The sequence below is a fragment of the Helobdella robusta genome, assembly GCF_000326865.2.
Source record: "Helobdella robusta unplaced genomic scaffold HELROscaffold_13, whole genome shotgun sequence".
Taxonomy (NCBI): domain Eukaryota; kingdom Metazoa; phylum Annelida; class Clitellata; order Rhynchobdellida; family Glossiphoniidae; genus Helobdella; species Helobdella robusta.
Genome location: NW_008703718.1, coordinates 425,867 through 449,984, shown reverse-complemented (window position 1 = coordinate 449,984; position 24,118 = coordinate 425,867). Strand labels below are relative to the sequence as shown.

At 34.4% G+C, this 24,118-nt stretch overlaps 2 protein-coding genes across 2 annotated transcripts; one reads left to right on the top strand and one right to left on the bottom strand.

Moving 5' to 3' along the window:
* Positions 1 to 11,883: 11,883 nt before the first annotated feature.
* Positions 11,884 to 12,846, top strand: HELRODRAFT_73847 (hypothetical protein; the record flags this gene model as incomplete). The annotated part of the gene is made up of 2 exons (XM_009014085.1): positions 11,884 to 12,225; positions 12,703 to 12,846. Coding segments are annotated over 2 exons (486 nt in total), but the record flags the coding sequence as incomplete, so codon positions are not given.
* A 3,793-nt stretch (positions 12,847 to 16,639) lies between these two features.
* On the bottom strand, positions 16,640 to 18,795 carry HELRODRAFT_168201 (hypothetical protein; the record flags this gene model as incomplete). The annotated part of the gene is made up of 3 exons (XM_009014084.1): positions 16,640 to 16,766; positions 17,816 to 17,988; positions 18,331 to 18,795. The coding sequence occupies 3 exons, from the start codon at positions 18,793 to 18,795 to the stop codon at positions 16,640 to 16,642; spliced, it is 765 nt and encodes a 254-aa protein (XP_009012332.1).
* Positions 18,796 to 24,118: the final 5,323 nt, after the last annotated feature.

Genomic DNA, 24,118 nt, shown 5'->3' with positions numbered 1-24,118 from the left:
TATAATACAATCAACAAATCAACAGATTTTGTAGAATCAGGCCATCCAAATCAAGAATTTTATCGCCAAAATTTTCACGAAAATACGAATTTTTTTAGTAAAATTATCTCATTTGGCAAAACAGCTCCGCATTTGCAAGTACATTCCATCTATTGCTTGAGAAATTTCACTTTGAAACATTATCCACATAACTTTAACAAATTCAAATCATTATCTGATACTGATTTGTTGAGATTATTTCATCAAAAATTGAGTCACAAGTCTCACAAGAGCTGCATTGATTTGCAAATTAGTCACAAAGTGCCTGATTATAAAATTATTTTAGATCAAAACAATTTGTATGAAGGTACTCATAAAAGTCAGCAGGTAGAATTAACAACAAAAATCAATTCTGAAACAATTGGAGTTAAAGAAAAGGTTGTTGATACGAAAATCAACGTAGCAGAATCAAAAAATGTAAATTTCGAATCTGAGTTGCAAAAGGTAGATGAACAGCAATCATTATTGTTAGATTCGAAAAAATATAGTTTGAGAAAACAACCCATTCTGTCTTTGATTGAATGCAAAAACAATATTTTTAATTTCAAATCTGAAAATATTTTTGTAGATAACATAGCCAGAAATAGCAATACTTTGATATCTTGTGGTGATAAAAACAAGAAGACTGTGCTGACCAGTAGTAAATCTATTCCCATATTTTTTAAACTTTCCACAAAGTTTGGTAGGATGGATGACAAAACTAATGGCGATGACCAGGACGTAGAAAGCATATCTGCTAGTCAGTTGGACCTACAAAACTTGTATGAAATACAAAAAAATGAAAGATTGGAAGAAGAAAAGAGAGCCGTTGATGAACAAAAGAGATTGGATGATCTGCTTTGTTTGTGTAACAAGATGGGATTTACAGACAAGACAAATGTACAGTCTCTGGATGGTTCTAGGGATGAAACACCTCTGCAGTCATCTGCACAACCATCTGCTCAAAATCAAAACAAGTTTTCTTTATCCGTGAATCCTGATTTAGCTGCACAAAGTCAAAATAAAGAAATTAAATCACCGTCAAATACTTTAAAGTCACAATTACGAGTGGAAAAACCGAACGATGACATCAACTTCAACAAAACGAATTGTACTAAATTTTCAAACTTAAATGGACCTGATAAAGAATTTGAAGAATCATCATTTCTTATTGATGGCATGTTGAAACAGGGACTTGATGTCATGAAATCTGATTCAGAAGATGGCGGGAGAATATCTCCTGTTGCTGACAGTGGTGTGGAGTTCTGCTCACCTGATTGGTCACAAGTTTCTCAAAGGTCTTTCCAACAACAACAACAACATCAACAACAACAATCAAGAATTTCTAATAGTTATAACAAAACACCTCAGCACTTCAGGACGGCACCATTAACATTTGATTACAGGTGTGCCTCTGAAGACAGACGTCTTCCATCACATCCTCTTCTCTCGGCGTCGTTATCATCATCCAACTTCATCGGCCATTCAAAAAATTCCCAAAGAAATATATACCACAGTTATCATCGTTCACCAGTCAATCATTACCAACATCTCATGGAACCAAAACTGCATAGATTTGGATCAGATTCGAGAATAACTAGCAAACAGGTTGGTGCATCTTTTCCCATTAATTGGTTTGCTTGGTTTTTTAAATGTTTAAAGCATCAAGAGCAATTACTTCTCTTAAGATTCTTAATTTTTCTGACAACATTTTTGTCAGTGAAACAAACACTTGTTTGATTAATTCATCTAGCTTACCACAAAAAGTAGCGAACCAAACATAAAAATATATTTTGCGCAATTTGTAACAGTTTTTTATATAATTGTTTGAATGTGCATACAATTTTTTGCAGATGTTTATTTCATTCTTGTGAACGTGTCAGATCAGGTTGTTAATTGCTAACAACTCAAATTGTTTTTACTTGGTTCAGTTTATTTCATCTTATAAACTGAAAGTGGAATGAATTAAATTAGTAGCAAATGAAGGAGTGTAATTAAATCTATTGAATTCATTGTGCCAACTAGTTTATATCAATTAACAACCAGAATTTTTGTAAAAAAAAAATGAAAAGAGTTCTGATAATTCAATTTTATTAATAAAATATAAATATTCTTTCAAAGTTTTTTTGAAATTTAATTTTACCACCAAGATGATATTGAAAATTTTACAAATTTTTTCATGAAATGAAGTTCATTGGTTCTAAGAATGACAGTTTAAGATGTGTGTGCACGTGATAGCCTGTTTTGTTTCAATGTCATATTTGAAGAATTTCAGTGCTACCATTGTTCTCAATACTCAAGCATAACAATGCTTCGAATGTCTCATGCTGTTTTATTGTTTATTAATAAATCAAGAAAGAATTTATGTCAGGATCGATTAAGAAGTAGATCAGTTGTGCTCTTCAGAGTAACTTTCGTTCAATATTTTTATTAGGATTGACTTTTTGAAATCCTAGTAAGCACTTTTGTCTGAAATCACAAGAATAATGGTTTATTTATTATTAATTAAGGATGCTTCATTGCTCATTAGTTTGCATGATTCTTTGTGCTACCTAACTTTTTAGGAACATTGTATTGTTTCTCATACAAAAACACACAAGTTTAACAATTTTTCATTTAACGTTGCCTGAGACTACATTAATTTTTTTCTTATATAGCTTGTTACACATTTTCAGGTCGAAAAAATTTGAGCTTCTGTTTTAAATTCTACTTTCAGAAATAATTGTTGCTATTTTATTAATGACTTTCATCTTCCAGATAAGCAGACTGTTAAGAGCCTGCTCATAAAACCAAACCTCCAATGTACAGGCACTTGAATGCATCTGACTTGCTGTTTTGAAACCTTTCAGCATGAAATATAAACTTGATTTATATATGTACATTCTACATACGTTACGCCACACACACACACACACACACACACACACACACACACACACACACACACACACACACACACACACACACACACACAATGACGCGCACTAATTCTTATTTTCTTTTATGCAAAGTTAGACTTATTCCCCAATTTATATTATTACTTTGCAATCAATGGCATATAAATAAAGGCACGTAAATGTTGTTTGCACAATTTTTTACGTTGGTTATTATTTTTCGATACATTACTTTTTAGCTTCCCGGCGCATATTATTTTCTGCATTGCACCAGCAATGAAAGCATTTCCTCAATTATTAACAGCGTCCTACATGACATTATTTTTGTTGTGTTACATCTGAACCAGCTGAGCCAACTGTGTGTTGTCATATTGTTATTTATTAATTCAAGCACCACCTCACGCCACACTTAACATAATCTCACACATATCTCTTTCTCTCTCTCATACACACACACACATCGTGCACTCACACACGCACATCATACATCATTACACACAAACACACTCATAGACATAATACACACATTAATATAATACTTGAACATATACAAACACACATACCTGCAACTATTGAACACACACACACACACACAACACGTACACGTACAGAGATGGGATGATTCATCACAAGAACTTCAACTACTGCGAGATCTGCAACGAGATGTCATGCAGAATATAAGTGACATCAAGAACAAAATATCAGACTGTGAAACTCAACAGAATGAAGCTTTGCGCGAGGTTTCTTCACATTCATTAAGCTGCACGTTAAATCAAACCACATTCACATTGCACAACTTCATAAGTATTTCATCAACATTAGTTTTGTCCATGGATATTTATGCTACTTGGCTTAATGTGTGTGCACGCACATCAACATTTGTTTGTACAATGTTTAAGTTTAAATTATGCAAAGTTAGTTTATTCTTTAGGAGTTTCAATAAATAACATCTCTGTCTAAAAACATCTGATTTTACAGATAAGACGATATTTTTATACAATAAGTTTGCAAAATGCAAATTTTTTTCCAAGTTACTGGCTTAGTCATTTTTTCAAATTTGTACGAAGGTTTTGTTTTTATTTTGTTTTTGTATTTTTTGGTTAATATTCTGAAACTTTTTTATTATTTATTTATTTTATAAAATAAGTTATATTTGAATTTTAAATCATAAATTCTTTATGAACACATGTTTGTATGTGAAGCTTGAAGTAGAAAAAGCTTTGCTGGACGGGGAGAGAGACATACTGCTCGATCAACTCAATGCCTCCAAATCAAAAATCAATTCGTTGGAAGAAAATGCTCAAGAAAATTCCCTGGCTTCTCAACAGAGTAAGCTGAAGGTAGTGTAGTTTCATGTTTTATGTACCATCTTTGATGTGGCTTATGCTATCTCACTTAGTCGTTATTATTATTATTAATGTTGTTGTTTGTTATTATTATTACTATGATTATTTTTACCAAGATTTTCAGGGTTATTATTATTATCATGATTAAAAAGATTGTTAATGTTTTTATATTCTGCACATTTATCAGCAGATTTATAATTTTTTTATCCAACTTAACTTTAAATTAAAAAAAAACACAACAATTTACTTTGAGATATTTTTACATAATAATTTTTAATGAAATTAAATATTTGGGCGTTTTTATTATTTATTTCATTTTACTTTATGTAAAAAGAAAATGAGAATATCTGTTCTTGCATCTTACTCTCGTGTACTACAGTGTACGTATTCATTTACTCTACAGCACCATAATTCTTTCTTCTTGAACTAAAGTACAACAAACATTATTCACATAACTGGCATCTGTCGGAATGGTTATGCCTATGCTGTTGTATTCAAAATAGTAACAGCGTGTGTTATGAAACATTGTGTAAAAAACTTGTGTTTCTGCTGTTATTTATGGCTTGGCCGGGTGTTTAAATTTCACGTATAATTAACTATTATGATTGTTAATCATTTCTTAGTAGTAAAGTAACATGATACTTTTGGTAGGTCTTTTTATCAGCTATTTAAGGCTGTTGTTGAATGTTGTTAAGTGATGTTATTCTTATCAGATTTATTATTTATTGGTATTGAATATTACAATGTTGTTTGATGTTGTTGTTAGTTAGTATGTTGTGTTTCGCATGTGGAAGTATTTAGAGATCTTTATGTTCTTTCTATTGCTGTTTGATGCATTGTGGGCAGATTTTTATAATATTCTGCTCTTTATAATTTTTAAAGGTTTTTCGGTAAAATATAATCTAGCAAAATGTTTTTGATGAAATTTAATAATGGTATATTGAATATGATCTTCAAAAAAATCAACGTTATGATTAGCATTTATTTTTGATTACCTTTTTTTATGTAATCTAACTCAAAACAAAATTTTAAATTGAAATTATACAACATTTATTTTCAAACGAACAGTTGCTAGTTCTATGTTACACGTGCCTTTTTCATTGTTTATTTTATTTTATTTCGACATGAGTCATTGTAATAATTATCTCTTATCTTCAATTTTTTAGGATCAAAATGTTATAAAACAAGAGAAGAGCAAATTAAAAGAATTAGAAAGCACAAGAAGACATCTGCAAGAAGCATTGAAAGTAAGGAACAAACAACAACAACAACAAAGCGTAATGCCAAAAAAAGATAGTGACAAATCAGATGCAACAACGACGAAATCTGAAAATGCAGACGGTGCAACTGAAACTGAACCAAGTAGCAACAACGACAACAACGCTGGTGACGAAGAGTCGAAAGATGAAATGGTTCGCAAGTTGGAAGAAGCCAGGGAAGCTGAAGAAACCCAGCGATTTCTTGTTGATAACTTGGAGTTCCAAATGCTTGAAGTGATTTTTTATTTATTTATTTGTTTATTTATTTATAGGTTTGAAATTGATTCAACATTCTATGAAACATTCACCGAAACATTTGTTACACCTCTGTTTTTCAAATTGTTTATTGGTTTCAATTAACAGGATAGCAATAAATTTCCTTTTGTTGTAAGCGCTATTAAGTTTAAGTCTGTATGTGGAAATGTTTTTTGATAACATTGACGATGTTATTATCAGTTGGCGGTAGTTAGAAAGCAAGAGGAAGAAGAAGATCATAGAAGATGTGTTCAAGTTGAATAGTAGCTCTCAACAAAATGTGCTAAGTAAATTGATAATGTTTTTTAAACGCTTTCAGTTGTGTTTAAAAGTCTAAAATGTTATGAAGAAACTTGAATGTATTTGAAGTAAACAGTATAAACGAGTAACGTGGATTGCTGGCAGATGGGATGGAGCTGAAAATATTGATTTTCCAAGATATTTTAATTACTTCCAGACAGTTTTTGAAAGAAATTTATCATTAGATGATGTGATTATCTTTATGAATGTGTGAGTTAGACTGAGAAATTAGTCAGAAATTGAACCATTCCATCGGCAGTAAGATTTATAAGATTCAACTGTAAACTCAAATACACGCGACTTGAAAGTTGTTACGTGTGCCCCGGATTATTTTATAACATACGTGCGTTATAAAGTGCTTGTGTTCTGTTACATTTTATGTAAGTGCTGTCTGTGTTTGGTATGAAAATATGTCTGTATGTACTTGCAAAATGTGCTTGTCAATCTGTTGTCTTAATTCATTTAATTTCATTTAATTATTCATTCAACTCTTCAAATTTTAAAAGAATTGTTTATTATTATAAAAATTAGTTGACAAGTTTAAAGACTTTGTTAGATATTTATTTTTAAGAATTTTTAACTTTTACTAATTATTAAAGGGCGAATCGAAAGATGAAGAAGAAAGAGAAAAAATGGAGAAAGAGATACGGATGGAGAGAGAGGAATTGATCAACCTTTGTTTGCAGTATCAGGTTTGTTGTGGGGTGTTGTCTTTTTATTGTATTTATACTGCACCTACAATGTTACACGTATGCACATGGATGCTCAGTCTAAATTGGTCTTTTGTAAAAGTAAAATTTGATTGCAAACTAAGCAATCAATTAATCAATCCTTGTTTATAGTCTTCATCCATTAATTTTCTATCCATCCGGATTTTTTATTCCATTCATCAGATCCTGCGAACTAAACAACCCTGTAAAAGTTATTTGTAATAATTTAAAATCTAAAAAGCGGTTGATTTGTATGCGTGTGTGTGTGTGTATTTGCTCGAGTAATTGTATGTGTGTTTATATACGTGTTTCTTCTCATAGACATTTTACCAATTGATATTTTTCAAATGCTCTGACCTATTTTCATAAAAATTGATCTCCAAAGTTTGTTATGTTTTGTTTATGTTAGAAGCATTCACATTCTTTCTCGTTTGGTTGTTCGTTGAAATGCATCTCAGTGCAGGCAGGTTTAAAGGTTCTTTTTAATTCATGCACCTGTCTAAAATTTTTCAGATTAAAAACGTATTTCGAATCAGTATTAACAGTAAAAGTACATTTATTTATCATACTACTAATTGATTAATAATAATTCAACTGTTACTGTATAATACGAATTACTGCTCGTTAGCATTATATCAACATTTTTTATACGTTATTGCTATTGTTATAATGAGATCTGCTCAGTGAAAAGTATTCTCTAGAAAAATAAATTTGCTAACATTTATATATATATTTTGCATCATGCATTTCTAAATGGAAAATGTAGCTGGTTCACTTCTAGTTCTTAGGGCAAAATAAAAAAAAGAAATTATTTCATGCACAATAATGACAAGTTTAAATACAAAAATTATTGTGATGAATTAAAATGGTTAAAAATTTATAAATGATAAGATGTATTTATTCACAGTAAAGATAAATGTCCCTTGCAGCTGCGTGTGTTTCGTAACACAGCTTATTCAATTTGGTCAAAACTTTAATAAAATTTCTCCGCCAGACGACGTTGGACCAGATAGCATCGCAGCAGGCAGACTTGCTGAGACAGGTGAATGAGGACATTGATGAGATGCAAAGTAGGAAGGAGCTGCTGCAACAACAATTCATGAAGGTTCGTTTGTTTGTTTGTTTGGTTGTTCGTTCGTTCGTTCGTTCGTTTGTTTGTTTGTTTGTTTGTTTGTTTGTTCGTTCATTCGTTCGTTCGTTCGTTCGTTTGTTCTTCGTCTTGTTTATTTGTTCATTTGTTTTTTTTTTGTTTATTATTTTGTTCCTTTTAATGTTATGTTGTTGATCTACTGATGCTTGCTTATGTTTGTGTCTCTGTTGGAAATTTAAATTTATTTAATCGATATTTTTATGTTAAATTTTTTTGAGTTCCAACTATTTTGAATGATGTCTTGTTATTTTTATTTGTATTTTGTTTGATTCAATTTTGTCTAATTGTATTTTTTGAGGTTTAGTCAATTTAGGTTTACTTTTTTTTATTTGCATTATATTTTTAAACTTTCTAATTTGTTTTTTTGACTGATTCATAGAATTTTTGTATTTCAATATTCAAATATGTAGTGATGATAGGTGTCAGTTTCCATTTGTTTACCCTTAAACTTTCATCTAGGCCAACTAAGCAACTTCTACCCAACAACAAATCATTTATCACACCTTTTTTCTTCAATTCAATTTCATGTTGTATGTATGCGTGCATGTTTGTGTGTGTGTATTTATGTGTGTCCGTGTGTGCATGTGTGTAAGCATGTGTATGTGTGTAAGTATGTGTATGAGTTTATGAGTGTATGTGTTCAATATGCTGCAATGGTTTTTGTAAAATTATTTTTGTCCTATTTTATGTAGTTCATCATTAACTTAATTATATATTTATCATTTTAAAATAAATCTTTGCCATCTTCAATGGTCTTGTATTAAATAAATGCTTGTACTGGAAGTATATATGGCGGATTGTATATATGTACATGCAATTTTCGGTGTATATTTAATATGGATGGAAGGTATGTACATGTACAAGTACATGTTACATGATGGATTGATGTTATAATTATGGATGAATGGAAGGAGTGATTCATTGCACGATGGATGAATAGTTAAATAATTTATCAGAAAATGACTGACTGACTGAATGAATGAATAAATGAATGAATGGATGAGTTAAAACATAATTGAGTGCCTGAACGAGTGAGTCAACAATGAGCGAGTCAATATATTAAAGACATAACTGAGACATAAAACCATATAAATTCTAATAAACCAAAAAACACCGTTTTGAAGAATGTTACCTTTATAACTATTGATACATAAATAACTGAACAAACTGATTGCATCAACAAACCAACCAACCAACCAACCAACCATCCAACCAACCATCCAACCAAACAACACCGAGAATAGGAGGACAGCATTCTGATGAACATCAATCAGCAGATGGACATGTTGCTCCAGTTTGCTTCCACGCATCGAATGTCCAGGGAAAGGATAAGTTCCGTAAGTTGGTTTCATTGATGGTGTTGATGGCATGCATTAGATGATTCAGACGTGTCAATGTGATTTCACCACGTTCTTCATGGTGGTCATTTTTATAGTTGTCTTGACGATGAGGCTTGAAAGATTAATGACTCGAATTAAAATTATTTTAGCTGTCTCGGGCACCACTGAACATTCAGCCCGTCCCACCCCGCCACCATTTCAACATCTTCGATGATCTTCCACGCTACCCTCATCACCATCCTCATCATCCTTCTCCTCATCTTCACAACAACATCGGAGCATCGTCATTATCATCGACACTGGATGGTGGCTGGTGGAGGGCCTCCTCACAGACACTTCCTCGATTGGATCACCCCCAACATCTCAGAAGCAAGTACAGCAGTCCTGCCGATCGTATAGGTTCGCGCCTCTTTTTAATGGTCCTTCGTTTTGGTTTATTATTTTTATCATCGTAATTGCCATCAGTAACATCATCATTTTCATCACACACATCACCATTTTACATCGCCGCCATCATCATTGTCATTATTTTAAAAATTTTGTGTACCATCAGCTTCGCTGTTATTTTATTTGTAACCATTAGGATATTATTTTCTGTTGTTTTCTTGGGGAAATTTTGTTTCTGTACCGCAAAAGTACCAGAAAATGTTTGTTTTATAATAAGATTTCATCATTTTGTGAAAACACTTATTTACAGCAATGAACTTGTATGAAGAAGAAAAACGATTCCATCATTACCCATCGAAAGCCAAAAGTTCCATGATCACCCCAATCAAAATGACCTCGCGTGATTGGTCGAAAGTCTCACCAAGCAGAGGTTTGGCCCACAAAACTGCTTCCTGGCTGGCTGGCACATCTGACACAGAAGATTCAACCAGCGAATCAGAAAACCACTCCGATAAGGCAATAAGGTTGAACCCGTTTCTTATTAGTTCTTAAATATTTTAATACTTCTTTTATAGTAATGTATTTAATAATAACCTATGTTTAATTGTTCGTATTGAAATGTGGTGTCCTATTTTATGAACAGCAGTCTGTCAAGCAGAGAAGAACAGATGGAGAAGATCAAAGATATGGAGTGCCAGTTGCTGCTGGCTCGTGCTGAAAAGATTAAACTTATTGAGAGCCAGGTCTGTTTTTTGTTTTATTTTGTTTTTGTTTGTTTGTTTGTTTGTGTGTGTATGTGTTTTCTGCTAGTACATGGAAGCTTGTTTGGTGAGTTGTGGTTCATTTTTGTTGTTTTCTTATGACGGTTCTATGCTTGGTCACTGTCGTGAGAACTGTTTCAACAAGGCTATCTTATCTCTATAGTTGGCTGTTTGGCCCTGGTTAGCTGGTCGTTCAGAGGAAAATAATTTGTAATGAATGTAAAATAATGTAATGAATAATTAAATGGTTTAGCGACTTAATGGATTATTACGAATGTATTTTTATACATTGCTGGGGGTTTTATCTACCCGATTGCTTCACTTTATATCTGCATGCGGTGAATGTTGGAGGGTGTTGGTAGATTAGGTTCATATTAGATGCTTGTTGACACATTTATATTCTTTTTCAGATCAACCATTTCGCCATACATAACACAAATTATGTTTTTTTACTTGCATTTTCTCTTTATGGCTTTTCTCTTTGATGGCTTACATTAAAGAATGTATGCTTGTTAATAAAAGTTGTTATATAAATAAATTTGATATTGTAAGAAAAAAAGGTGTATGAATGAATGGATGAATCTATGCACATTTCACATATATATGCGTAAATGCAAAACGCCTATTCTATAATAATAATTGTTGTGTTGATATAAGCGTGAAATTGCATCAATTATCCTCCTACGCTACAGTACGTTGCATTAACTGCATTGTTATATGACATGACATTTGATCACATTGCGTCACATGACATGACATGACATGACGTCACATACCATGACACCGTATGACATGACACAACAGAAACAGCAGCGTGAGAAGGAGCTAGAGTTGTTGGAGGAGGAGAGGAGGAAGAGAAAAGAAGCAGAGATGATGATGATGATCATAATGAAGAAAAAGAAGAAGATGGAAGGGGATGATGTTGATCGAGTCGATGGCCACAAGAAAGTTCCACCACAGACTTCTTCCTCAACATCATCCACAACCTTAGCAACTGTAAGAAACGCCAACAACACCTGGTCTGATAATCTTCTTGATAAGCACCAGGTTTAAAATGTTTGCATCTGTTTGGCGTTTGGTATTTTTTTTATCATGTATTTAACATTTACGTTGTTGTTTCATATTCATACCACATTGAAGTGTATATCAAACTCTATTTCTTTACGGTTTTTATTAGAAAATATGTTTTTTTATCATCCGAAGTTAAATTTTCTCAAGTTAAATCTTACTGTTGAACTTTGGATGAACATTTATTTGTGGAACGCAAGTTGTGATGTTGCTTCAAATTTTGATTGAACAATAGGGTTACATTACTTCATAATTTTAAAACTGATTGTAGCATTTTAATGATCCTTAACTTATCATCAAATTTTTCAGCGTTTCTTCGAATTATTCTAGTCAAATTTTTTTAAAATTCATAAACAACTTTAAAGAAATATTTCATAGAATTGTGTCTTTAAATAATTCATATTAAATATGTCCGCGTTTCACAGAACCGACCGCTGACCAGATACTTGCCAACGAAAGACCCAACACTCGACCTCGTAACCTTCATCACCTCCTGCGGCCACAACGTCGATCAGTGTCGTCACGTGATGATGACGTCATCGAGTTGCAGGGGGTTGCTGACGAAGATGACGGAAGGGCTCGGTGGGAGGATGAGGTCCTGGAAGAAGAGGTGGTTCGTCTTTGATCGGTCAAAGAAGTGCTTGTCCTACTATGTTGACTCGAAGGAGAGCAAGCCCCCTCGAAACATCATCTACTTCCAATCCATTGAAGATGTCTTCGTCGACCATCTTCACCAGGTAGCCTAACTAATCATCTCCATCAAAGTCAATTACATACTGCACATTTTGATTGCATTTCATACTTCAATTAATGAGTCAATAGTAGTTTGCATCATAGAAGCTGCTTGTCGGTTATATTCACATCGCACGTGTTTAGTTTAGACACATTCAGCAGACACATTTAAATATTTAGAAAACTTTGAATAGCGTGCATCAGCCGTTGAACCTGCTAGCTTGGGCTACCGCTCAAGCGGTTCAGTTTCTCAGCTAACATGCAAAGCTTTTCTTAGCTGTTAAAATTTCTTGTTGAATGCTTGTATTTCAAGCTGTACTTAACACTTGGTCACCGCTGAGAGGCACCGTATTTATAAAAATTTCCAAACAATTAAACGACTTTTTATTTTTAGTTATTTTGTGGCATTCAAGATTTAACATTTCATAACGTTTCAATTAAAATGTTAGCAAATCGTCAAATTTCTCAAATTTTCTCTGCAGGTCAACAGTCCGACACCGCAGCTGACGTTTTGTTTGAAGACGTTCGATCGCATGTACTACTTTGTGGCTGCCAGCTCGGACGCCATGAGGATCTGGATAGATGTCCTCTTCACTGGCGCCGAGGGACACCAAAACTTTTTATGATGTCCACCATTTCTTTGTCTTTCTTGTTATTTGTATGTGTATGCGTTTTATAATTCATTTGTGCGCGTTGGTACGTTTGTACGTTTGTTCACGTTATTTGCTTGTATATATGCGTGTCTGTGTGTGTGTGTTTGTTTGTTGCATCATGTTTGCATGCGTGTATGTTCTATATTTGAGCGAACGTGATTCAGTTGTATTCTTCTGATGAATTATTTTGCTTTGAAAGTTTGAGTCCAACAAATTTGCATTTATGAGAGATGAAGAAATTATTATGTCTCTCTTTGCCTGTTCACTTTCTGTACTTTCATTTGCAGCGTTTTGAGTTGAATATTGAATATTGGTGTGAACTGTCCATTTTATTTTTGTAATTACTTATTTATTTATTTATTTGTATTTGTTTTTAACTCTTGTATTTAGTTTTTAAAAATTGAGTTCGTTTTTACTCATTAGATTTAGTTGAAGATAGGATGTAGTTTTTGTCTCCTAACTATCTGATTTTAAAAGATGTATTAACTTTTATGTATTAATTAGTTAATTAATTAATTAATCAATTAGTTAATTAACTGATTGATTGATGTGTGCTGTTGCATTCTCCTTGTAATAGTCGTTTGTCTCATCGTTTTATTCGTTTGTTTGTATGTGTATTAATCTCCGATCTGAACTGAAAAATTGAATTTAAAGTTTTTTTTGTTTTTGAAGTCAAAGAAAGCATTGATCTGTTGGAGTGGTCTATTTTACAATTATTTATTACACATGCAATATGTACGTGCATGTGCAATTATTATTATTATTGAAATGGTGTTTGAATATTATCATTGATCAATTAGTAATCGTCGGTAGCATACATCATCAACCTGAATAACATTAAGAATGTCATTTAGAGGTTAACAAATGTTAACAAAATAACATTCACACGAGCAATTTTTATAGCACTTAATGTTTTTATATTTCATTATACTAATCAGCAATTACCTTGTCATGTCAAATGTTGAAATCTGCATTGTTATCATCATCATTTTCTTGTTTACTTACGAATACGAAGGAGACATTATATTAAATACGAAACGGTACGGTTTTATATTATCACTCAAATTTCAGTTGTTCATCCGTTTGTTTGCTGGTTTGTCTTTGTATCGGCATATATTCAATATCAATGTTGATTTGTTGAGGCTATACATTTTTATAGCGCCGTATAGTTTTTTGGGGGTTTGCGATTATTATCAAACATTAATATTTTTTTTTTTAATTTTTTGTTGAATTATTTTTATATATTTTTTAAAAAGCAGAATTGAATTATTTATTTATCTTATCATAATTTTAAATTAATTTTTATTGATTTATTTACGTCATTTCATAATGGTTTTATCATGTTCTTTTCTCGTAGCAGGTTTCAGCTAATAATATCCATCACGAGATTATCGTCGCAGATGAGTTCAATCATTTCTCAAATCATGACTTTCTTTTCCTACTTTTGTTGAAATGCTAAGTTGAAATTCTTCACCAGAAAATTCAAAATTATTTTCCCATCGTCTTTTCAATTTTTTAAAATTTCTGTTACATGTAGAATTTATAAAGTGACTGGCGGATTGATCAGAACCACAGATCAAGTCCACAGATCAAGTCCACAGAAGTTGGATTTCTTCTCAATTACCAATCAGCCTGGCTATGTCTGAGTTGTTCATCTTGGTCTGATGGCTGTGTATTATATTGCAACCTTACAATTTTTTCATTATCATCATCATCATCATCATCACCCCAAGATTATCATCATCATCACCACCACTATCATCATTATCAATACCGTTATTATTCTATAATTCGAACTGCAATACATTTCCTTAAACACATTTTGTAAATGGAACACTTTATTTTGATGTTTGCAAACTGAGTTTCTCGTATTTGAATTTTCTTTTCCACTGATAGTATCAATAGAGCTTTTAACGTTAGCGGACTGTCACCACTTATCTATCGCCACTGTCGCCGCAGTTTAATTAGCGAGTGCTGTTGACCGTTCAAACTCCAGTATTGGATCGGCAAGTGCCTTACAAAGCCATCATGTTATTATTGTAAACGCTCGATTGAACTTTTATTTTATCATATTTGTCCTTACATGTCTTACGTTCTATTTATTTTGTTTCCTATTTATTTCGTTTATTTCAAAATATTGTGGTCACTGTTGAATACAATTTTTTTGCGATGTTTTACGTTTGTTCATAACTTTAAATAAATAAAAACGTTACTTGAAAACTCCGTTAGAAAAAAAATCAGAGAATGACATTTTGAACAATTTGAAGTGCTGATGAAAATTCTGCTGTGGCATTCATTTGATGCTTTAATCGAACGAACAAAATTTTGAAAGACGCAAAATTATTTTCTTCTTAAGTTTAAAATTCATATAATTTTTGAAGTAGTTCCGAACAAAGTGATAACAGCGAGCAACATGTTTATTATTCACTACTCTAAGTGTGCTACCAACATTTTTTAATCTTTTCAAAGATTAAAATTTTTTTTTTAATGTTGCAGTAGGTGTGTTAGCTAAGCAGTATCTTCTGTCATAATTTATTTGGGAAACAATAACGAATTATTCGCGCCGGAATAAAATTTCGTTGAATACTTTTGTAATTCACAAAAACTGCCTATCGGAATGAAATCTTGTATACCACTAGAAGTTAGTTGATAAATTAGCAATGGGAACTTAGTAATTGTTCATCTCCGTGTTTGATTGGAGGGTTTCTTTGTTGGTTCTTCGAGTGATTCGTTGAACGTCGGAGTCGTAAATTGTAAACTGTCTGCTTTTATTAATGAAAGTTTAATGCTAGAAATGGAAGCAACTCACAGCAATTATAAAGTACGGGGAAAGGTTAGTTTGTGTCTACATCGGCGTGTTCCCAGCGATAATTTTTTTATTTTTGTTAAAATTCTCTGGATTTTTATTTTCTGTTGTGAATAATTGAGTGGTGAATAACGTTTTGATGCTTTGCAGCATGTGCAGCGTGGCGCGAGGATCAAATAATTCAGCTGTCTTTAAGCACCCATGCTTTCAAGGATATTTTCTCTTCCTAAAAATTGAAATCGTTAGAATTCAATTTAACTGCAAAATAATGCATAAAGGATGAAAAAGCATCTGTTGTGAACGTTTATATTGTGGAATATGTTTGCGTGTGTTGTCACTTTGGTACTGTTAGTTTCAACGCCGATTTGACTTGAAATTTTTTATATTTCAGTATAAAAAGAACGGTTTCAATAATAGTTTATCATATTGTAACGTAAAGTCGTGCAGTCGATTTGTCAACAGATTCAGATATACAACCGTTTGAACTATGTTGATGACATCACAGACAACTTTATCAATGATTGTGATGTTTTCGCTTTTTGTTTAATTATTTATACAGACTTGCAAACTCTTAAAAGATTAAATTGAATAATTATAGTTATTTGTTTAAATAATTAATTATTTAAATCTACACAATAAATCTACTCAAGTATAAATTATAAATTTATTTTTTACAACGTTAACATTAAAAAATGTATTTAAACACACCAAAACTTTCATACTAACGTTTAGTTTTATATATAAAAAAGAAGCAAGCAGTGGTAGATTGAAACGGAATTTGCGCCGTTGGAGAAATTTTTAAAAATTTATCTTTTATTCCCACACGTTGAAGATTTTCACGTTCCTAAAGGTCTGGCGAGCAAAGTCATTTTTATTCATTTTTGTCCAAAATCTCTAAACACGATTGTAATTTGTACCATCTTGTTTAGATTTAATAAATGATGAGAAATAAAACCACTACTACCAATAATTCCAGAGTTCGGTATTATTATAAAATTCAGGAAAAATTTTCTCAAAGCTCAACATGCACTTATTTGTGTTAGTCAATTGGGATGAACCAAGTTTTTGTTGTGCAATTAAGTGCGGGCTTCATGTGATGCGTTCACATACAATTAGTTTAGAAGTGAACATTTGGAATAGTTGCAAATTACCTGGAGTATTTTTGTTATTGAATCTTATTCTCACTTCATCACGGCACAATGATTAAACTTCGGTGCTGTTCTACTTCTGCATTAACTACTTGTGCAATGAAATGAAGTGAAAACTTTTCGGACTACAGATTAGAAATATGTTCAAAGAAGGCAAGTAATTTAATGAACAAATGACAAAAATTCAATTGTAAACTTTTATTTTTTCAGTACAAACATTTGTATTAGAAGTAGTTCAAAGAAATATAAATTTAATTTCGTTGTTCGTTGTCATTTAAAAATTTTAAGAAGGGTGTGTAAAAATGTTTTTAAAGGGTAGGTGAGATGATTAGAAATATAAATTAACTACAAATATGAAAAGGATTAGGAATGAATTTATTGATCAAAATAACAAAAAACTTTTCATTTGAGTGATGGCCACGTATAAGCTGATAAAATTTGATTTATAAGTATATGCAAATAAGAACATAAATAATTTCGTGCACATTATAAGCATGACTGATCACACGGGTGCTTATTGAAAATAAATTCACCCACTGATGGTGGTTCATTTTTAAATGCACAATTCACAAACACCTCGATGCAATCCATTTCTTTATATTAGAATGTAGCATATGTATATGCATATATATATATATATATATATATACATATATATATATATATATATATATATATATATATATATATGTGTGTGTGTGTGTGTGTGTGTGTGTGTGCGTGTGTGTAAGTATGAACCCGTTTTGATGAACAAGCCATGGTTAGGCATGCAATCGTTTCCGAGTTCAACTTTTATCTATGTCCCTGGTCTCGCACAGTCAGGTATCTAGCAGCTCCATCCAGTATGCAAAAGGAATTAAATTTTTGTAATAACAGTGAAAGAGTTTGTTTTAAATAATTGCCTTCGTTAGGATCACCCGTTATATTAACTATTTTTTTTGTTAATTCGTTAATAACTAATAATGTGTGCTTATCTGTTGGTCCGAACGTTTCAATGCAAATGGGTTGAAATATTTTGCTTAAATTGTTTAATGAAACGTATTTTTCATTTTTGAAATCGGACGCTTTAAGGGCAGCAGTGCCCGCCTCCACTGAAGTGTAGCCAATATATCGGTCAGCCATAGTGTGGGGTAAGGTAACGTCCCAAGCCAGGGACCGTCCCTGAGCTCATGGGGTGATAGTGTAACCATCAGGTCTAAAGGCTCCTTCCTCTATCAAACCCATGGGTTCTTTAATAACCGGGATACCAGCCTTTTGAAAACATCGTACCAGGTATTCGTTGACAGCCGTATGTCTGGCTTGTCTTCCAGGACCTAGACGACAAAAAAGGCTATGGTATCCAAGTTCATCAACCCTTGCCCCACATGCGCATTCGTATTCGGTGACGATCTGGGCTCCGAGTCTCAAACCAAGGCTCACGCGAACACAGGAGTCATCCAATCTAGTGCCGCAGGAGGTGTTGGGTAGCTCTCTCAACCAGGCGGAGCCCAACTCACTTTTGACAGCCATAATTCTAGCCTTGTCAAAAGTAGAGCCATTCAGTTGCAGCCATCGATCAACTGATCTATTAAGACAGGGGGCGATCCAATGTTTTTGCGAGGGGTTTTCGAGCGCAACCACATCTCCGTTGGTGGCGCGCCACATGTCGTATATTTGCATTCTGAAGTTATCGACATAAATCCCATCCCTCGGCAACATCAGATCCTGGAGGGCCACCGTGGCAGCAGCAGAAGCCAAAAAGGCAGAAGGTGCCAGCTCAGCCGCGGAACCCAAACCCAGGCCACCAACAAATATAGGCAGCGTCCCCTGCAACCAATTTTTTTGATCGAGTTTTATGTTGAAGATGGACTGGAATGCGTCACGGAGGTGATCGTCAAAACTATTGAGGATCGAAACATCCAACAGAGGGGATGTTCTCAAAAAATAAACAAGACGAGGCAAAAAAGCAGCTTGTAATAGAAGGACCATTGCATCATGTTTATTGATGATATTTAGCCTTTGGGTGATAAGTTTAAAATTTTCAAGCATGTGTGTAAGCATGTATATTATGTGTATGTGTGTGCTGTGTGCATTTTTTTATCAATATATCTATATATCAAATGGGAAGACGAGTCTGCCAGTCAGTTCTATTATGGCGATTTACGACCATTCAGAAACTGTTAATTAAATGCATTCCACGGCTATAATAAACTTTAGGTTCTTTCAGCTAAGAAAAATGTTACACTTCAATAAAGAATTAATGAAAAATATTACATTTCAATGAAGAATTAAAATTTATCAGACTGAATTTTTCAATTATGTTTGTGATTCGTTCGTTCGTCATCACACATCAATGATAAATAATCTAAAACAAACGAATGCAAACCAGAAGAAGAATACCAAAAATGTTATAAGGATTGCATCTTGTTGACAAATGATCTCCAAAGGAGCTTGTGAATATTTAAAAGAGGAGTGGACATTTGTGGCGAGTGCCTGAAAATTACACGCTGCAAAGCATACTGGTCTGTCTCTGCTCCATTCATGACTACGCGCGCGGGCATGGGAGAGCGTATTTATATTTATCTTCGCCTTTTTTGCAGGCAGAGAAAGCCAGTGAAAATTTTCAAATGTGCATGTAGGAAGGAACATACATTCATTAGACTGCTTGCCTGGTCATTATCTCATGAAAATTTTGAGAAAATTTTTCTAAGCAAATGTTTTTTTAAATGGCAACATAGCCGGCCGTCCAGATTATAATTTTTTTTGAGTTTCTTAATTTAACAGGGAAGATTTCTATAATATAAATAACCATTTCAATTGGTCCGTGAAAATTTTTACGTGGATCTGCATCAACAATCTTCCAATTGGTAGCTGTTTTAAATTTTTAAGAAAATCTACAAACAATTATAGATATGTTTATTAAGATATCTATCTTGTAACATATGTTTATTAAAACATTTATCTTGTGAGGACAAAACAATTTAAATGCATGTACCCACATGCATGAATGTATAATTGGATGTGTGTGAAAGTGCATGTTCAGTGTAGTACACTCTTTGATTTCGTATGCATATTTGCACGACTGAAAGCACAAATTAATCAAATTTGTTCATTTTTTTAGTTTTCTTGTTTCATTGATTAATTTATGTACGTGATGGAATAGGATTGCAAAGAAATGTTTATTTTTCTTTTCCCTCTCAACTACTTAACTACCTGGTTGCCTGCCTGCCTACCTACCTACCTACCTACCTACCTACCTACCTACCTACCTACCTACCTACCTACCTATCTACCTACCTACCTACCTACCTACCTACCTACCTATCTACCATCTACCGACCCACTTACCTACATACCTACGGACCTACCTGGCAACTTATTGCATAGTGCGGTGCTTCGTAGTTCTATATGGAGCATTATTAAGGAATCTGTGCTTTGTATTGCATGTGTGTGGGTGTGTGTGGGTGTGTGTGTGTGTTGTTTGTGTTTTGGTGTGTGTGAATGTGTGTATGTTCGTGCGTACATGTGGACGTTTGAGTGTACTGCCTGAGTGTCGGTCGACTGATGCACGTCCCGGCCTGCTTCGCCCACAATTACAGTTTCCTATAAACACGGAGGAGGAACATAAATCATTTCTTAAATCGCAAGCAGGTACTCATTAACGAACGACCGCATGCATGCATGCATGCATGCACCTCATTCATTGCATCTTTTCCATCATGAGAACGACTGCGTGCATGCATCATTCACTGCATGTTCTCCACCAGGAAAGATGCAGTCGAATTATATTAACGCAACAGAACAAGCACTGCACTCCATCTCTGCATTATGATGCCACCAGATCTTTCAAACTCCAAAACATTTTGGTCATTGACTTCGATACGTTTGTACTTCTTTATTCATCGTTTTAAAATTGTTCATTTTCACCGTTCGTCTTTTTTGTTTTATATTCAAGTTTTTCTAAGACACAAACCTTTCGGGTTTATTTTTTAAAATTAGAAATTCATTTGCAATTATTCTAAAAACTTCAAACCTCCTTTTCGTACAATTAACGAGGTTTTGAACTAAAAACATAACCTAATTACAGGACGATGTTGTCGATGATGGAGCGAGTTAAACTGGAGATAAGGATCAAATGATTGATGGCGACGCAACCATTCAATGCACCCGGACAATGCTTTACAGAAGTTAAACTACACTCGACACATCTGTCAGAACAGTTTCTATGTAAAACTGAGACTAATTATTTGTTGCTAAATATTTATGACGTGAGGTTTTTAAACTTTGTTGCAGAGGCATGACTAACATTCCCTTGTCTTAATTAAAATTGTAAATTTGTTCTTTAATATTGTTATAATACTCGCTGTCGTAACCGATTTACGATGCGACGGGTTCAAATCTTCGATTGAATAAAATACTCCAAACAGTTATTAGTTATTAAACTTTATTTATAGAAGAAATCAACTAATCGTTTATTTCCAGCAAATTCAAACTAACGCAACAATTAACTTTTAAATTGTTCAAAATCTATCGCTATGACAACGTCAACAAACAAATCAAATATCGCTTTAAATAATTCACCGAATCGCTATTCACAAAATCACGAATTTCACTAATCACGAATCTTCTTGCGACATGAGCTTATATACTCTTCGCAAGCGTCGTTTCTAGATTCTTCTAGATGGTGCGATTCTAGCATACTCTAGAATGCTCCAGTCACTAGAACATTCTAGAATACGCTAGAATCTAGTGCGTTCGGTAGCACGGTTATAACATTACCCCCTTCTTAGTTCTGTTCGTCCCGAACAGCTTTCGTTCCGGTGTCCGCATGGTACGGAGCCAGTCTATCCAAATGAACGATCTTCATTCTTGCTCTCGGCTTCCGATATTCTTGGATACGGTAGACGACGTCATTCAAGCGGGTGATGACTTGATAAGGTTCTTCCCACCCTCGCTGGAGCTTTAGAGAACGTCCTTTCTTTCGCTGTGGGTTGTACAGCCAAACTAACTCGTCGACAGCAAAACCGCCACTGCTTCCTTTCAAGTCGTATCTGGTTTTGGCCGCCTCCGTGTTTTTCATAATTTTAAGGCGTACGTAACGGTGGATATGGTTTAATCGCTGTCGAAGATTATTCACGTATTCTGTTAATGGTTGGTGTGGTTCAGGTGGTACGCCATATTTCACATCAGCTGGAGTTCTTAAGGTAGTCCCAAACAGAACTTTTGATGGCGTTTCTCCAGTAGTTGTGTGGATAGCACTCCGGTATGCCATAAGAAACAATCTTATATGACGATCCCAATCCCGTTGATTTTCGTCGACTACTTTAGCCAGATGTTCAATCAGGATTTGGTTAAATCGTTCCACCATACCGTCAGACTGTGGGTGAAGAGGTGTCGTTCGAGTTTTGTTTATACCCAGCAGCTTGCACATTTCACCAAAAAGTTGTGACTAAAAATTTCGACCTTGATCTGAGTGGAGTTCCAATGGGACACCATATCGACTAATCCAATTGAGTACAATTTCCTCAGCGACGGTACATGCTTCTTGGTTGGGTATTGGAAACACCTCAGGCCATTTGCTGAAATAGTCCGCTACAACCAGAATGTAACGGTTTCCATAATCCGATACCGGAAAGGATCCAGCAATATCTATAGCAATCCGTTCAAAGGGGTCACCAACATTGTAGATTTGCATTGCTCCTTTTAGCCTTCCTTTGACTGAAGCGCATGTGTTACATTTTCGACACCAGCTCTCTACATCTTCTCTAACGTGAAGCCAGTAGAATCCTTCTCGTATTTTGTCAAGGGTCTTGTTCACTCCTAAATGTCCCCCAGAAGGGCCGCCATGCATTTCATCAAGGATTTCGGTCGTTCTATTTCTTGGTATTACAACTTGCATGCGGTGTTTTGATCCATCAGCTGATTCCCATTTTCGTTTCAGCAAATCTCCTTCCAAATACAATGAGTCCCACTGAGCCCAATAACCCTTTAACACGGCACTATATTCTGAAATGCTTTGCCAGTCCGGCCGCTTGCCCTCCTTCTTCCATGTGATCAGATGTTGTAGGTCTTCATCCGCAAACTGTGCATCAGCAAGATCCGTCGGTGTCCAACCGTCATCCGCTGATATTGTTGTTGCTCTTATGTCTTCCGATTGTATCTTCTTCTCGTGACGACAGCAATATTTGCATCCTGGTAAACATGGTCAACGTGAGAGAGCATCAACATTACTATGAGTTGTTCCTCTGCGGTGCACGATCTCGAAGTCGTACATTTGTAAACACTCCAACCATCGGGCCATCTGTCCTTCAAGATCCTTGAAGTTGAAGAGCCATCTTAACGCTGCATGATCAGTTCGGAGAAGAAATTTCTGTCCATAAAGGTACTTGTGGAAGTGTTTTGTTGCATTGGCTATTGCTAGTAACTCCTTCCTGGTCACACAATAGTTTCGTTCGGGCTTTGTGAATCCTCTGCTATAATACGCTAGCACCTTTTCTTCTCCGTCTATATGCTGTGACAAAACGGCTCCAATTCCGTTGTTACTTGCATCAGTATCTAACACGAACGTCTTGCCACGAACTGGATATGCTAGCAAAGGAGCATCACATAGTTCAACTTTTAACTTTTCAAATGCTGAGTCGCATAGGGTATTCCAGTTGAAAACTCGGTCCTTCTCGGTAAGTTGGTAGAGAGGTCTGGCAACTTTTGCAAAATCCTTTACAAAACGTCGATAGTACGTTGCCAATCTCAGAAAACTGAGCAATTCATTTTTATCCTTTGGAGTTGGCCAGTCTTTCACAATTTCTATCTTGCTGGGATCGGTTCGAACTCCATCTGAAGATACCATATGTCCCAAATAGTTAACATCTTTACAAAATAACCTGCACTTTTTAACGTTCAGCTTTAAATTTGCCACCCGAAGTCTTGTGAAGATCTCCCGTAAGTTTTCGACGTGTTGATCAAATGTTCTTCCTAGAACAATTATGTCGTCTAAATAGACAAGACAGGTTTTCCAGTTAAGACCTTGCAATACACATTCCATCAGTCGCTCAAATGTAGCTGGAGCATTGCACAATCCAAATGGCATGACGGTGAATTGCCACAACCCCGATCCGATAGAAAACGCTGTCTTTTCGCGATCGTTCTTGTCGATTTCTACTTGCCAGTATCCGCTTTTCAAATCAAGCGTAGAGAATCAACTTGAGCCAGATAGGGTGTCCATGATGTCATCAATCCTCGGTAACGGATAGCTGTCCTTTTTAGTCACATCATTTAACTTCCTATAATCAACGCAAAAACGGGTAGTGCCGTC